Raw genomic sequence first — 16,259 nt, 5'->3', positions numbered from 1 at the left:
CTTTTTGCGTAACCGTCATTTCCGGTCTTATACTTATGCTGCATTCATGTGCTATGGGAATTATGGTAAATACCAAACGCCGACATGGAAAGCACACATGAACGCCCCCTCTTGTGGTATTTTCCACTGGGCAACTCGTAGAAAATTTTGATACACGAGTTGCCGAGATGAGATGAACTTTAACCTTTTCAACATGGCGGCGAGCGGTACAAGACACTTGAATGCTAAGCATTGTACGCTACTAAAGTTTTTTTTTTACTAGTACTAGTGGGTAGTTTTTAGTGTCTATGCAATGTTGCGTCATTAACAAGTGTAATATAATACATTAGAAATCCGTTTCCTTTAAAAATGCGTTGTTATGGTTTGTTTTTACCTATCCAGAGCAGACGCTATTGCTAACGATAGCTAACTAACTATTGCTAACTTGAATCTGGTCCACCATCTTTAATTTGTCAACCACAACAAAAGCATGTGAACACAACACACTGGTAAATACCACTTCCCAACTGGAAAATATCATCTTCCCAGAGCACATGAATGCAGGGTCTCTGTCACACTCACGTTTAATAGAAAAGAGCAGTATTTAACTACCCATAAATGCTTTTTGTCAATCCAACCCCATTATTAATGCAAGTTAATAATTAACCTTAACCAGTGATGCTTATAGTGATATAATACACATTTGCCAATAAACATTACTATGCAAGGTTAGATACTATTAATATATTCTGTTTAACTTAAAATACATAGATTGTATTAGATCCTGAGGCAGCACAGTGGTGTAGTGGTTAGCAAGAAGGTTCTGGGTTCAAGCCCCGTGGCCGGCGAGGGCCTTTCTGTGTGGAGTTTGCATGTTCTTCCCATATCTGCGTGGGTTTCCTCCGGGTGCTCCGGTTTCCTCCACAGTCCAAAGACATGCAGGTTAGGTTAACTGGTGACTCTAAATTGAACGTAGGTGTGAATGCGAGTGTGAATGGTTGTCTCTATGTGTCAGCCCTGCGATAACCTGGCGACTTGTCCAGGGTGTACCCCACCTCTCACCCATAGTCAGCTGGGATAGGCTCCAGCTTGCCTGCGACCCTGTAGAACAGGATAAGCGACTACAGATAATGGACAGATGTATTAGATCCTCATGTCAGTTCCAAAATAATAACACCACATCCACATATTTGGGAACAATTTGTTTTTAATTAACATCTTGCCTGACCAAGTCTTCAAGAGGTCATTAAATCACAGCCTGTAAGAATTACCAAGACAAACATACCACTTTTTCTTTTTTTTTTGGTTGTCTCCTGAAAAATTTCATTACACTACATATATCTGTGAAGGGAAGAAAAAAAAAAAAAAGAGCTGTATGGTCCTTATTAGAGCAACCAAGGAACATTTTAACATTGATATCAGCAGATATGGCAGGAATGTACAGGGGGGAAAAAAATCAGTAGAAATTAAAATTAGGTACATCATGTGCAAAGATGTCATCACAATCTCAATATTGGTAACCTTCACATTATCGTTACACAGCCAACTCTGTTGCATTCATTGTAAACTGAGGGTTAAATGTTTTTATTCAAAATATCTAATCACCCTCAGAGGTATTCAAGTGCTCTGGAAAAAAAAAATAAAAACAACCAGAAAAAAGTAAACATTAAAGAAACTGGACACACCTCCACTAAGTCAGTGTGTGGTTTAATTCCCCTAAACATAGTCCAAGTTTGTCGGCCTGGCATGTACTACCCACTTTGTAGCCATCAATCTACTATAAAAATCAATGAAAATCAGCAAACCACATGTCCTCTGTTTTAAATTGAATTGAAATTAATTGGAATAAGCCGAATGCATCAAAACATGCTCTCCATTCCTTTTAAATCACAGGTTGACTACATTTACTACAGGAAAACAGTTTGAAAAGTTACTTAATTTTTGGACAACGGGCATACAAAATTTAAAACTTGAAATATCTACCATTTAACTCCTATTTAGACCCCAAACTACTCTGAAATACCCTCCTACTGAAGCACAATCCACCCCTTTACCTGATTTTTTTTTTGTGCGCGCACGTGTGTGTGTGTGTGTGTGTGTGTGTGAGAGAGAGAGAGAGAGAGAAAACACAATATAGGAGTTAATAGTATCAAATATGATTGTATTTTTATGAGTAGTCTTTTATCTCTTGGTCAGTCCAACTGAACCACCCCGTCTTGGTCGCTTGGATTACTGTAAGTGTTTGGATCCTGCACCCATACCCCCAGGCTCTTCCAGTGTGTTACTGCAGCAGGATGGTCCAGTCTGCTGCTGCATTCATGCCTGGTTTGCGCAGGATTAGCACTGACATGGCGGCATCAAACTCAAACTCCACAACAGTGTTTCGACCTGTTGGAAAGAATGAGGAGACAAGTGAAACTTGTAATCTACTACTAAGTCAACCATTGTTTATTGAAACATTCCATGGATTCGTGCACATCTGGGTAGGGTTCTTTCATTCAAAAACAAAAATCACATACAATTCAATTAGTAAAGACAAAAAATTAAGCAAACTTGAGGAATAACATTAAATAATGTTAATCTAGGGAAAGATAAATGAACTAATCACATCAAAGGACATACCATCCATTTGAAGAGTAACCTTGTTGGGCTTACTGGTTCCCAGTATGAAAATCTTTTCAATCCAGGACTTAGTATTGAACTTGCAATCCAAACACAAGTTCCTGAAAAAACAAAATACTCTTTAGCGAACACCCATCAACATCAGGTATGAGCAGCATGTGGAAAATTGTGTCAGTAAGAGCAAAGCAACAAGTGTGTATGGAATACCTGGATGTCAGGGCATTGTTGGAGAATGTTAGGCTCCGGTGAACAAACTCTTTCTTCGCTTGGAAATCAAACGTGTGGCCGTCGTCTATGTAGAGCTCGCCTTTAGCAACTCTCTGAGAAAAGAAAGGCAGGTTATTATTAGCACCACACTCTAGCCAAATGAGCTAACTGGTCAAAGAAAGGCAGGTTAAAGAGAAAGACTTTCCTTCTTACTCTTGCTATGTTTAGCGTGAAGAAAAGGTCTGTAAAAATATTAATGTTAAAGGAGAAGGACTAGGGCTGTGCGATATGGGAAAAAATGAATATCCCGATACATTTTTCCATTTCACAATATATATCTCGATATATTTAAATCTCCTCTAAAGGACCCCATGAAATCTAACTTTTACTCTTTACAGTTTTCACTACAATCCCTGCAGATTAAATAACATTCTTGGTTAACTTTACAGGTGGTTTTCAACAACACATTTTAAATTTTCATGTTAGTGATTAATCACAATTGAATTGAAATAAGACTATTTTTATTCAACAAAGATGTGGCATAAACTGCAAAAACAATCTTGAAAATTGCAACAAAGGGGCAACACAATACAGAGCTGCTCAGAGCTCAAATCAATAAAGTGCAAGCTCAACACTGAGAAAGACATTTAGCCTAAATAAGAAAAATGCTCATTCATTAAATTATTTAAAAAAAATAGATCTCCAAGCTATTAACCTGACTACTGAGAACCACTGGAACATTCACAATATAGAGAGAGAGATTGAGGGAGAGAAGAGAGAGATCTGCAAAACATTATTTTTCTCTTTGCACACTTTTGAACTGAATGTTTTCTGGCTCTGCCTCTCAGACGTGTATAATTCCGGTATTGCCTTCTCTGTAAAATGTCTGCGACCAGGCAACTCATGTTTGGGATCGAGTGTGTTTAGTAATTTTTGGAAGCCTGGTTTTTCCACTATACTAACTGGGATCATGTCTTCGGCAATGACGTTAGTGATTGCGTCCGTTATAGCTCTCCATCTCTGACTCGTTTTCTCATATGGGGTGGCTTTGGAGAACGAGGCCGCCATGGTCATTTGTTTAGCTTGTGTGTGTGTGTGTGTGGGGGGGGGGGGGGGGGGGGGGGTTTAAGCTTGTGGGCAAGTAGTTCGGAGTTTAAGATACTCTTCATACTGTACTGGGTGAGTTTTCAGGTGATAGAACATATTTGTCGTGCTGCTGCCTTTCGTGATGACAGGTTTTTTTGCACACTTTACAAACTGGCATTTGCTGTTCCACGTCCTCCTCGCGATATCCCAAAAAAAAAAAAAAAGCCAGATGACTGACCCCTTACTAGTTCTTTTAGGAACCAATTCGTCCGCTTCCATTTTTAATTTGTCGCTGAAATTGACAGAGCTTACATGGTAGCCTATGCAACACCAGCGACTGCACGAACTGAGTCAGTGCTGTAAACCGGAACTAGGAAATCTTCCCGCCAGCAGTGTTGCCAGATACTGCTGACGGTTTCCAGCCCAAGATATGTTCAAAACCCGCCAAAACGCACTTAAAATCGCCCAATTGGGCGGGAAACCGCTCAATCTGGCAACACAACTGAAACTAGAAAATCTTCCCGCAAGTTCCTTTCAGCACTGAGATGTCGTCCGGGATTGGTTGGCGAGTGCGTGACGTTATTGTTTTCTTTACCCTTAGGCAGCCTCTCACGTTACTGCCTGAGGGACAGGGAGAAAACCACCGGAAAAGGTTTTAAACAAACACGAAACAAACGCAAGTCGGAAGATGACCATAAAATACTCGATAGTTACGATAGAATAATTTTATGTATCTCACACAGAATTTTCGGAGGTATATCGAGTATATTCGATATATCGCACAGCCCTAAGAAGGACTATATAAAAGACTATGCAACAAAGATGCAGATACACTACCTGTGGACTGAGAGCCACGTACAAGGTGTAGGGGTCATTCTCTGTGCACGCAGATGACCTACGAACTCTGACCTTTCTAGGAATGATTGAGCCGCCACGCTGGAAGACTGGGATCTATGCCAAGCAGAAGCACAGATTACATGGAATCAAACATTCATTAACCAAAAAAAAAAAAAAAAGAATTGATTCCTCTTGAATATGAAGAGACACGTACAGAGCTCATGGTGACTGGAATGTAGAGGTTCTGAGCACCAACGTGTTTCTGGAATGTGTGGACATCATACCAAACCTGAAGGGGAACAAAAATCAAATAATACAAGTACTGTCAGAAGGACAGGAAACCAATTTAAAAAAAAAAAAAAAAAAATAGGCAAAGCAAGCTTCAGACATATTTTCAGACCAGGCTTGGTCAAATGATAACCAATTCTAACCACTGCCATTAAAGGATTTTGCACTTAAAAATCTGCACACCTCCCCAGATCCAGGCAGGTAGGCTGTGACTCCTCGTGCCCCCTCCTCAGTGACAGGGTGGACCAACAAATCTCGACCTGAATCAGACAAACACGTTCACTACTCTACAACTTAATAAAATTTGTTCAGAAATATCCTTCAGTGAAGAATTTCTTAAATGATTCCCTGGTTACACTATAAAATAAATAAAAATAAGATTCATACACGACACACGTGTTTAGTTTGAATTACTCACCAATCAGAAATTCATCATCAATGGTGAAAGTAGCTGTGTCTCTCGGATACTCAACCCACAGAGGCCTAACACACACGAGGAGCAAATAGAATAAATGGTAAACTGTAAAAACAGAGTAACTGGCTTGGCAAAAATCCTGAGTCAGTCCACTCAATATTTATTTTCATACAGGATGAGTGAGTGAGGCAAGGGTCTCCTACTGACCTCATGACAGGCTCGCCGGTTCTGTATGCATGATAGAACTGCTGGTACCAGTAAGGCAGGAGAGCATAGCGCTGGCGGACAGCATCCCGGATGAGAGCAGTGTTCTCTGGGCCAAACAGCCAAGGCTCGCGCCTGGGGGTGTCCAGGTGGGCATGTGCACGGAAGAATGGCTGGTAGGCACCAGTCTGGTACCAACGCACCAGCAGCTCAGTACTGGGGTTCTTAAAGAAGCCACCAACATCAGCTACGGAAGAAGAGAAACAAGAAAAATGTAACGAGGGCATTTCCTATGGAGAGCTTAAGTCATAAGACCAACATCATAATATTATGAACACTGCTCTCTCTATACTATGTACAGAATGCAGGAAGTGGTGCCACATGAGATGTTCTGGACTAAGGAGAGTAAATCAAGCATGCGAAAACTTTGTCTGCTCTGCCTGTACAAGAAGAGGAGAAAGAAGAGAACAAGGTGCTGAGATAAGGAGACGTGACAGAATAAGGGTTGATGATGGTACTATCGAAGAAGTTGAAAGCTTTGGTTACCTAGGCGACACTATTGACTGCGGTCAAGGTGCAGAGAGAGCAGTTCGAACCAGAATATCAGCTGCTTGGTCAAAATTGAGACAGATATCTAGTCTTTTGACGAATCAAGGAATTCCCCTAAAAAGTAGAGTACAAACGTACTGTGCATGCATTAGGCCTGTACTTGTATACGGAGCAGAAACATGGCTGATGACTAGGAACCTTGAAAACATGCTGAAGAGATGTGATTGCCAGATGCTCCGATATATGGCAAATATACATTGGGAAGAGGGAATATCAAGTGATAGATGTCAAGTGTAAAGCATACGGAATTTAATGAGAAGACAACGTTTGAGATGGTTCAGGCATATCAAAAGAAAAGAAGAGAGTAGTGTGGTACTGAGAGCAGCAGAAGCTGTAATTGATGGAAGACGCCCCCGAGGAAGGCCCCTGAAAACATGGAAGTGTATAGAGGAAGATCTGAGGGAACTTAACCTAGAAGAAGAGATGGTCTATAACAGACTGAGATGGAGAACGCTCATAGCTCGTCCAACCCCATGAAATATGGGAACAAAAGGACGTTAAACGAAAAACAACACTGCTGCCAGATTGTGGTCTTCTGACCTGCTACAGTAGGTTTTTCTTCATTCTGTCTACAGGCTGGAGGTTGAGGGGTTTTGCATCCATTAACTATATCCATGTTTTAGTATAGGTAAGCTGAGGGTTTTTATGCAAATACTAAATGCGCAGTCTAATATGTATGCGGGAAGTGATGATAAAGATTTAATAAATGCACATGAATTAAACATGCACGAACAGATTAGAAAAAAAAAAATTTGATTGCTCATACCGGCCAAGACGCCCATAAAACTGTAAATGAGACAGATGGTGCCACCATCTTGACAACTTTTATGCACACCAACCAGGAGAAAATTGTATGAGAGTTTGATCGAAATACAAATCAATCCTGTAGGAGGAGTAGCGATTTTTGTAAATTGTGGACGGACGATGACAACAGACGGACAACATGGGATCACACAAGCTCATCCAGCCTGGCCTGCAAGCCAGATGAGCTACAAAAAAAAAAAAAAAAAAAAAGCTGAATTGTATCACGAAAAACAAAACTAGTGTTTGATCAAACTGATATTTAACTATCATTTTTTGTAATCCATAAGCAACTAGCTGAGTGTTTGAACTTATTTTAGGCTAAGTTTACATTAGACCGTATCTGTCTCGTTTTCTTCGCGGATGCACTGTCCGTTTACATTAAAACACCCGGAAACGCCGGGAAACGGGAATCCGCCAGGGTCCACGTATTCAATCTAGATCGTATCTGGTCCGGTGCTGTGTAAACATTGAGAATACGCGGATACGCTGTGCTGAGCTCTAGCTGGCGTCGTCATTGGATAACGTCACTGTGACATCCACCTTCCTGATTCGCTGGCGTTGGTCATGTGACGCGACTGCTGAAAAACGGCGCGGACTTCCGCCTTGTATCACCTTTCATTAAAGAGTATAAAAGTATGAAAATACTGCAAATACTGATGTAAATACTGCCCATTGTGTAGTTATGATTGTCTTTAGGCTTGCCATCCTTCCACTTGCAAGTGGTAAGTGATATGCGCTGGGATCTCACACACAGTGGCTCAGTCCCGAATCACTGCTTGTGTGCTTCACTCGCGTGCTCTGTGAGCTGCGCAGGGCCGGAGTGCGCACCCTCCAGAGGGCACTCGCTGTTCAGGGCGGAGTGATTTGGAGCGCAGGATGCCTGCGGAGCCGAGCGTATCCGTGTATTGGTGTTGCTGTGTGCACGCGAATCGTGTATTGGTGTTGCTGTGTGCACGCGAATCGTTTTAAAAACGTTAATCTGATGATCCGCTGATACGGTCTAATGTAAACCCCACCTTAGACAATCATTACAAAAACACAAGTCCATGTTCACTGTACAGTCTAGTTTGACACTTAAGTGTATAAGTATGCTAACTTGAACCAAAAAAAAATCCTTACACTTCTTGACATGAAAGTAAGGCCCAATACATTGAAAAGGAAAAGTACTCTTATATGATAGCTATTGAAATAAAGTATTAAACGGCAATGCATAGCACATTTTACCCTGCATTTTTCTTCTTGAACAAACTGTTTATCAACACAGAAATTCAAAAATACTCTCCCTCTGGTTTTCTATCAGCTCACAAAAGCAAAGTCTGCAAACTTACAGGTCAAAGTTACTGTAAATGCGCATTTCCCTTCCCATGTCCTCTGCCCTTATATAAACTGCCATTTCCCCTAGGTGATTATCTTCCCCCCCCTCTCACACTGGACAGTCCGATTCTGATCTTTAGTACTGGGTAGGTTTCACAGACTTGGCCATAGCACTATGGAATCAATTTTGTGCCAAAATGTTCATACAATACTTTTGAAATATCAAACAAAAACGACAAATCAAAAGTCAATTTTTTTAGACTGGCAAACAAATTATTCGTGTATTCGTGCAAAATATCAGTCTATTACTCTTCAGAAACCTTTTATTTTTGTTCCGCGTCTTTCTCAGTTTTGTTTGACGTAATTTATTTTGGTTGCGATTCCAGCTCTCTCGTTTGCGCTCCCTGACTTTTTGCTTGCAGTTTTGGCACAAACTTCCCGTGTGGGTGGGCTGTCCAGGAATGCATTCCCATTGGCTAACTTGTGTTTGACTGACAGCTACGCTCAGCCATTCCCTACTCGGATTCTAGCGGACTGTTTGACGAGTGACCGATCCATTGACGGTAAACAAGGATCGAGTGGACGACTATGATATTGAATTAATTCAACAAAGTGTAAATTCAATATCATAGTCGCCACTGAAGTCCACTCGATCCTTGTTTACCGTCAATGGATCGGTCACTCGTCAAACAGTCCGCCAGAATCCGAGTAGGAAATGGCCGCAACAGCCTCCGGGGGAATCGCTGAGCGTAGCTGTCAGTCAAACGCAAGTTAGCCAATGGGAATGCATTCCTGGACAGCCCACCCACACGTGAAGTTTGTGCCAAAACTGCAAGCAAAAAGTCAGGGAGCGCAAACGAGAGAGCTGGAATTGCAGCCAAAATAAATTACGTCAAACAAAACTGAGAAAGACGCGGAACAAAAATAAAAGGTTTCTGAAGAGTAATAGACTGATATTTTGCACGAATACATGAATAATTTGTCTGCCAGTCTAAAAAAATTGACTTTTGATTTGTCGTTTTTGTTTGATATTTCAAAAGTATTGTATGAACATTTTGGCACAAAATTGATTCCATATAGCATTGGCTTCCTCGTGTACAACCCTAATTATGAACAACACTTATGACTGAAACGATGTTATGTTATTAACTTTACCATCTTTTTTTTAACAAGCATTATGAAAAAATCAACCAACCTCCACAGAATGAGATGCCCACCAGCCCAATACTCAGACACATGGGGATAGAGATCTTCAGGTGGTCCCACTCGGCTGAGTTATCTCCAGTCCACACAGCACCTGTGCACACAATGAACAAGTGTGCCGTACGTCACTTCACTTTTAGAAAAGATCTTTACCCAGTGTGTCTAGGAGGGGGAATCTCAGTACTAACCGTATCTTTGTGAGCCAGCGAAGAAGGCTCTAGTGAGAACAAACGGCCTCTCTGTTCCCCCAGACCTCTGGATCAGACCTTCAAATGTGGCCATTTGCTACTCGGGAGAGAAACGAGTTGAGGATTTGTGCCAAAAAACAAGTGAAAGTGATGGCAGACTCTTTATTCAGAGAATTATGGAAATGTGTTTTTCAAGAACAAGACAAAAAATAAAAACAGAAGAAATCACTACACCAGTACATAAACTGAGATGAACTCTAGCTCACCACATAGATGCCATAGAGGTTGTGGAGGTCCCGGTGTTCCCAGTTGCCATGTACTGCGTCTTTGTACATAGTGACCTCTGGGCCGTTGAACACGGATGGCTCATTCATATCGTTCCAAGTGTACAGGTTCTTCATCGAACCCTAAAATTTGAGCAAAGATGACAACTTCACTCCAAGAACGAGTCATGAAAAATATTCACCCAAGAGACAACCAAATATTTAGTAATTATTGCTGGTTTTCTCTAGACAAGGGTGACTTAGTTATTTATTATTATTATTTCTGTTTTCAACATGGCAGCTATACAGCTCTAAATATAGAACCTGAACTAGACCTCTTATGAAAATGCCAAAGGCAACTGCCTAAAATCATTATAAAGGAACCATGAAATAAATAGAAAAACAAGGAGGTGTCCATCCTTTGGTTCATGCCCAATACTAGAGCTAGACAATCCCAAGACCCGGGCACCAGTCACTGTTGCTACGTAGGTCGTTATTTTGAAAAACGGAGACTGAAGCTATCACAAGATGCTCTCCATTTTGTGAAACTGGTTAAAAGGTAATCGCTAAGATTAATCACTTTCAATACAAGTTAGAGGTAAACATGCATATGTAAACTTAAAAGTAAGGAACAAAACTCAAAGGGGCAACCTTGTTAAATGGGGGGGGGGAAAAATCAGTGACAGAGTGGCATCAGGCTACCACACACACAAAAAAGTACAAATTCTGAACTTTTTAATCCATTTATAGTTACACTTAAAGGTCAAAGGCAAGGGTCGGAGGTGAAACGTAGAATATCAACTTTATTGTCTAGAACAGGGTTTCCCAAAGTGTGGTGCGCGCACCCCCGGGGGTGCGTGAGCCGCCACTAGGGGGTGCGCAAGATAAAAAAATGTAATGGCGATTTTTAACTCCTCTTCTACGCGGCCCGTAACGGTTCTACAGTAGTTTGTGGCTTCATTCATTCATTCATTTGCGATGCTCAACTGGTTGAAATCGGCAAAACTAAATGCCGATCGGCAACTAAACATCGGCAAAGACTGGGAGATGTTGAGAAAGATTTGAGGCTGAGACTGTCTTCAATTACCCCAAACATCGGAGAGCTCTGTGCCAAGATGCAGGCCCATCCGTTGCATTAATATTGGTATGTATTTGGCCAAATGGCATTGATCTTGCTAAAAATATATACTGCTACTGAAAATAGGACCTATATAGCCTACTGACCCACCCACCGTCTGTCTGTCTCTCTCTCTGCAGACTGAGCTGCCAGCGCTGCACTTCACAATCAGATGGATCCTCTTCTTTATCTGTTCCTGATATGCTCCTTAATTGTTCTATCTCTTTAAAACGCATATGTTCATAATTATCATTGCTATTTTTACTATTATATGTTAACTTTTTTGCAAATTAAATTCATTCTCAATGGTTGTCTGTGTCTATGTGTCAGCCCTGTGATGACCTGGCGACTTGTCCAGGGTGTACCCCGCCTTTCGCCCGTAGTCAGCTGGGATAGGCTCCAGCTTGCCTGCGACCCTGTAGAACAGGATAAAGCGGCTAGAGAAGATGAGATGAAATTCATTCTCAATTCATTTTCATAACCTTGTAATGACAGGGTTGTATTGCTAGTGTTTTAAACACGGATGAAAATCATATATTTTCCCCATATCTGGCTGGTAGACTACATGCCTCGATGTGATCTCCCTTTGTAATGAATTTGCGCATTTACCGTGTTGCAACGTTTTAAAACTGTTACATTTCAATCAAATTCTATCTAATTCAAATCCGAGAGCGCATAATATGTTAATGTGATTCGATGTTCTCATTCGAGCACGACGTGCTGCCTTTGTAAGAAAGCTTTGGTGGTGTTGTTTTTTTTCACTTTTGTGGTTTCCTGCAGGTGTGGCAAACGATGTTTATCATTTTAGCACGATTAAAGATGCTGCCTTTATAAGAAAGCGTGTGTTTTTTGAAACTGGGGAACTGGGGGTGCGTCAACCTGGTTGGAGTATAGAAGGGGGTGCGTGGCCAAAAAAGTTTGGGAACCACTGGTCTAGAAGAACGACCCAAAAAGCAAATTCAATCTTCCTAGTGTCTAAGTTGCACCCTAAAATTGAATAAAAACAGTTAAAATATACTGTTTTGCCCAATTTCAGAAGGTTTGTTTACATCTCACTTATGCGCACTTTCACCGCCAGGGGACCGTCATCGTGACGTCATTCAAGGCAAACAGACTGGGAGCAGTTCTGTGTTTACTTGCGAACCGAGCACACGTGTACGGACTTTGGTCGTGATAGGTTGTGCAAAATGTCTGAAAGCGATAGTGATTTTGAAGCAGGAACTCTCCAAATTGCATATCGAGAAGTGAAACCATATATGTATGAACCTATGGCCGTTGCGAAGTAATTGGTGAATGTGGCTCACTGGTTTGACCGTGCAGCCTCGGAATCGGACAGCGACTCGGCCGACTCTGATCGCGGTGACCCTGGACCTCAATAAGACTCGCGCCCAAACGATTTATCATGGTAGTTATGATAAAGTTGTACTTTCGTCGTAATACTAAATAAGAGCCCTTTTGAAGAATAATTAAACCGCCCTCCCTAGTGGATATAGGTAACGATTACTTGACAGTGCACTGATAGGCCACATTAGCCTGCCATCCGCGGCATTATACTATTTATAGCCGACTCTAAGCGAGGAAATATCCCTGTGTCTTATTTCCACAATGATTGTACAGGATCCCTCAGGATTCTTGACTTGTCAATTGCGAGCAAAAATAAAAATGTTTACCTCCAATCTTCTCCTTTTTGCTTGAGCGTTGCTGCTCCATTTCTTCTCTGACTGCTTGATTTTGTTTCACGCGCACAATCCACTCTCTCCTAGCCTCTTCTCCTTTATCAGAAAAAGCCAACCTACTCGCTCCGCCTCTTCTCCTTTATCAGAAAAAGCCAACCTACTCGCTCCGCCTCTTCTCCTTTATCAGAAAAAGCCAACCCTCTCGCTCCGCCTCTTCTCCTTTATCAGAAAAAGCCAACCCTCTCGCTCCGCCTCTTCTCCTTTATCAGAAAAAGCCAACCTACTTGCTCCGCCTCTTCTTTATCAGAAAAAGCCAACCTACCCGCTCCGCCTCTTCTCCTTTATCAGAAAAAGCCAACCCTCTCGCTCCGCCTCTTCTCCTTTATCAGAAAAAGCCAACCCTCTCGCTCCGCCTCTTCTCCTTTATCAGAAAAAGCCAACCCTCTCGCGCCGCCTCTTCTCCTTTATCAGAAAAAGCCAACCTACTCGCTCCGCCTCTTCTCCTTTATCAGAAAAAGCCAACCTACCCGCTCCGCCTCTTCTCCTTTATCAGAAAAAGCCAACCTACTCGCTCCGCCTCTTCTCCTTTATCAGAAAAAGCCAACCTACTCGCTCCGCCTCTTCTCCTTTATCAGAAAAAGCCAACCCTCTCACTCCGCCTCTTCTCCTTTATCAGAAAAAGCCAACCCTCTCGCTCCGCCTCTTCTCCTCTTCCAGAAAAAGCCAATCCACTCTCTCCGCCTCTTCTCCTCTCTCGGAAAAAGGTAAAAACTTCTTCCTGAACCGGTCCCGTTTTACAGTTCACTGCACAACAATAAGGCATGGTTTTTCTTTGGAAATTCCCAAACGCACGTCTGCACTCAAGCCAAACGGCAATGCAAGTAAACGGAAGTGGACTCAACTCAACCAGTTTGTTTGTCTTGAATGATGTCACGCACTGAGTGGTCACGAAAATCGCCGAGCAGAGATTCACTGCGATCTGCACTAATTTATTTTAATTATTACTTATTAACAATACTTCTTGGGACCAGAAGAAAATTACAGAGGGTTTTTTAACATATAAAGTTTCAAATGTGCATAAATTGAAAACCGTTGCCTATGAGCTTTAATGTTGTGGAACATCTGCAAAACTAATTCCTTTATGTTATAGCAGCAATAAACACTCGTTCCCTCACCAGCTCTCTCTTATTTAAGTTAAAAAGACAAAAGAGGTTGTCAAGTTACCAAGAAACTGCAAAACCACAAACTCAACCCGAGTACTTCAGTGTGTCAAAAAACTTACAGCTTTACCTGTCAGAAAGTGCTGTCACCATATCAACAATCAAATCAAAATCAGTGTATGCGGAGCGTCTACCATACAAGTCCCTGCGCAAGTTATTACAGAAACAACAGATCAGCACGAGTGTATTAATATATACCTGTGGTTTGAATTACAGTCGGAACTCGTCTTACAGGCAATTAACACCTTTTGACCAAACAGAATTGAGAATTAAACAGCACTTTGGTATCAATTACTTTCAACAGTAAATGATAAACAGAACAGAAATGCTGCTGCTAATCAGTTAATGGTTGGGGTTTTTTTTTGTTAGCCAACATACTTCCTCTACTGGATGAAGTTACTGCTTTGGTAACATATGTAGGAAAAGCAACATTAAAATGTTAGTCCTGCACCTTATGCAGATTTGTTGAGTCAAAACAAGCTGATCTTTAACAGGACACCTAACTTCAGGCATGCTTGTTTTGTTATAGCCGCAGACGTTTAAGGTGCATTTTGTTTAATATAATCCAGCAGCATAAAGCACTGCATTTAGAAGAAATATGGCTTTGAGCTAACAGGTATCTTTCTTCAGCTGTTGGTGAAGGCTAACCGGTACCACACAGTCCAATCCAAACCATCTCTATCTTTTTAACTAATGTATGGAAATGGATAGAAATCACCTCCTTCTAACTCTGACCGGGTGTTGGCTCAGGCAGGTTTTTGGCTACGTCTGGAACAAAACAGCAGTTTGCCGTCTAATGTGCTAAAAGACTGTGTTGGTTGGTTGCAGGAAATAATAAAAGTAGTGGGTGGAAGGTGAAGAAAATGACAGTGCTTAGGAGAGGACTACTATAGAGGATTGTAGCGAAAATTCATTATGTCTGATTATTGTAACTATTCTTTAAGTTCGTTTCTTAAGACACGTATTTTTTAGTACGTTACCTCGTTTGTTGACAGTTTCGGCGAACACTTCCGCCTTCTTCAAAACAGTCACCAGATGTCGAGTGGTGACGTGCCTTATCAGCTGATGTTACTCTATGGAGGCGTGAACGTCCCGCCCAATTTGACAGGTAGTCCATGCCTCCTGCTGTCAGGTCGCTGCCCCAGGACTGCGCTCCAGGTGTGTGACAGCGCGTACGCTCCCTCATCCCGGTTCATGGTCCTCTGCGCCCGCTTTCGTATCTCCACTGCCTCCAAAATCCAATGCTGGTATCTATTCTCTTCAGCGCGAATGACTCTGGCCTCTTCCCAATTCATTATATGATTATGTCGTTTGCAGTGGTCTGAAATGGCTGATTTTAAGTTTTCTTGGTTTGCTTTTTCTTTTTCGGATCTTGTGAGTCTTTTTGTTGTTTCTTTTTCACATTCTAATTGGTGTTCTTTCCTGCGAGTGTGGAAGCATCTGCCCGTTTCACCAATATAGACTTTATTGCATGAACGGCAAGGGATTTCATATATGACGTTGCATTTATTGTCCAGTTGTATTTTGTCTTTGGGGTGAACTAGCAGCTGTCGGAGGTTCTTGTATGGTTTGACCGGGGTGTTGATGTGGTATTTCCTCATGGATCGTTGGATGCGTTCTGTAACTCCTTTTATGTATGGTAATGTGACAAAGCCCCGGTTTGTTTTTTCAGCGGGCGCAGAGGACTATGAACCGGGATGAGGGAGCGTACGCGCTGTCACACACCTGGAGCGCAGTCCTGGGGCAGCGACCTGACAGCAGGAGGCGTGGACTACCTGTCAAATTGGGTGGGACGTTCACGCCTCCATAGAGTAACATCAGCTGATAAGGCACGTCACCACTCGACATCTGGTGACTGTTTTGAAGAAGGCGGAAGTGTTCGCTGAAACTGTCAACAAACGAGGTAACATACTAAAAAATACGTGTCTTAAGAAACGAACTTAAAGAATAGTATAGAGGATTGTGTTTGACATGCCCACGTCAACTTAAAAAAAAAAAAAAAGGGTGATGTACAGTAATGCAAAGAAAAATTCTTACTTCATACTGATCAAATGCAAACATACTGGCCCACCAGGCTCTCATTTCTGGTCTAGAGAAGTCTGGATAACCAGAGTTCCCTGTATGTGAGAAAGAAAGAGAAACTGAGTTACACACCTCACACTCTCAGTAAGGTAAATCAGATCATTCACAACATTCATTAATGAACGTGTATATATACACACACACA

General features: G+C 41.8%; 1 protein-coding gene across 1 annotated transcript in view; it reads right to left on the bottom strand.

The window, feature by feature from the left end:
- Positions 1–1,166: 1,166 nt before the first annotated feature.
- The window catches only part of ganabb (glucosidase II alpha subunit b), a 34,454-nt gene continuing 19,361 nt past the window's right edge, over positions 1,167–16,259 (bottom strand). Inside the window, exons 13-24 of the mRNA XM_060928082.1 lie at positions 16,070–16,149; positions 10,023–10,163; positions 9,757–9,853; positions 9,561–9,662; positions 5,642–5,885; positions 5,438–5,502; positions 5,203–5,279; positions 4,946–5,020; positions 4,732–4,845; positions 2,809–2,921; positions 2,602–2,702; positions 1,167–2,367 (exon numbers count right to left, since the gene is read on the bottom strand). Of these exons, the coding sequence (XP_060784065.1) occupies positions 2,261–2,367; positions 2,602–2,702; positions 2,809–2,921; positions 4,732–4,845; positions 4,946–5,020; positions 5,203–5,279; positions 5,438–5,502; positions 5,642–5,885; positions 9,561–9,662; positions 9,757–9,853; positions 10,023–10,163; positions 16,070–16,149 (1,316 nt within the window). The 3' untranslated portion in view covers positions 1,167–2,260. The remainder of the gene's footprint in view (positions 2,368–2,601; positions 2,703–2,808; positions 2,922–4,731; positions 4,846–4,945; positions 5,021–5,202; positions 5,280–5,437; positions 5,503–5,641; positions 5,886–9,560; positions 9,663–9,756; positions 9,854–10,022; positions 10,164–16,069; positions 16,150–16,259) is intronic.

This window comes from Neoarius graeffei, chromosome 8 (genome assembly GCF_027579695.1).
Source record: "Neoarius graeffei isolate fNeoGra1 chromosome 8, fNeoGra1.pri, whole genome shotgun sequence".
NCBI lineage: Eukaryota > Metazoa > Chordata > Actinopteri > Siluriformes > Ariidae > Neoarius > Neoarius graeffei.
Note: the sequence above shows the minus strand (reverse complement) of the source record. Positions and strands in the feature narration are given on the sequence as shown.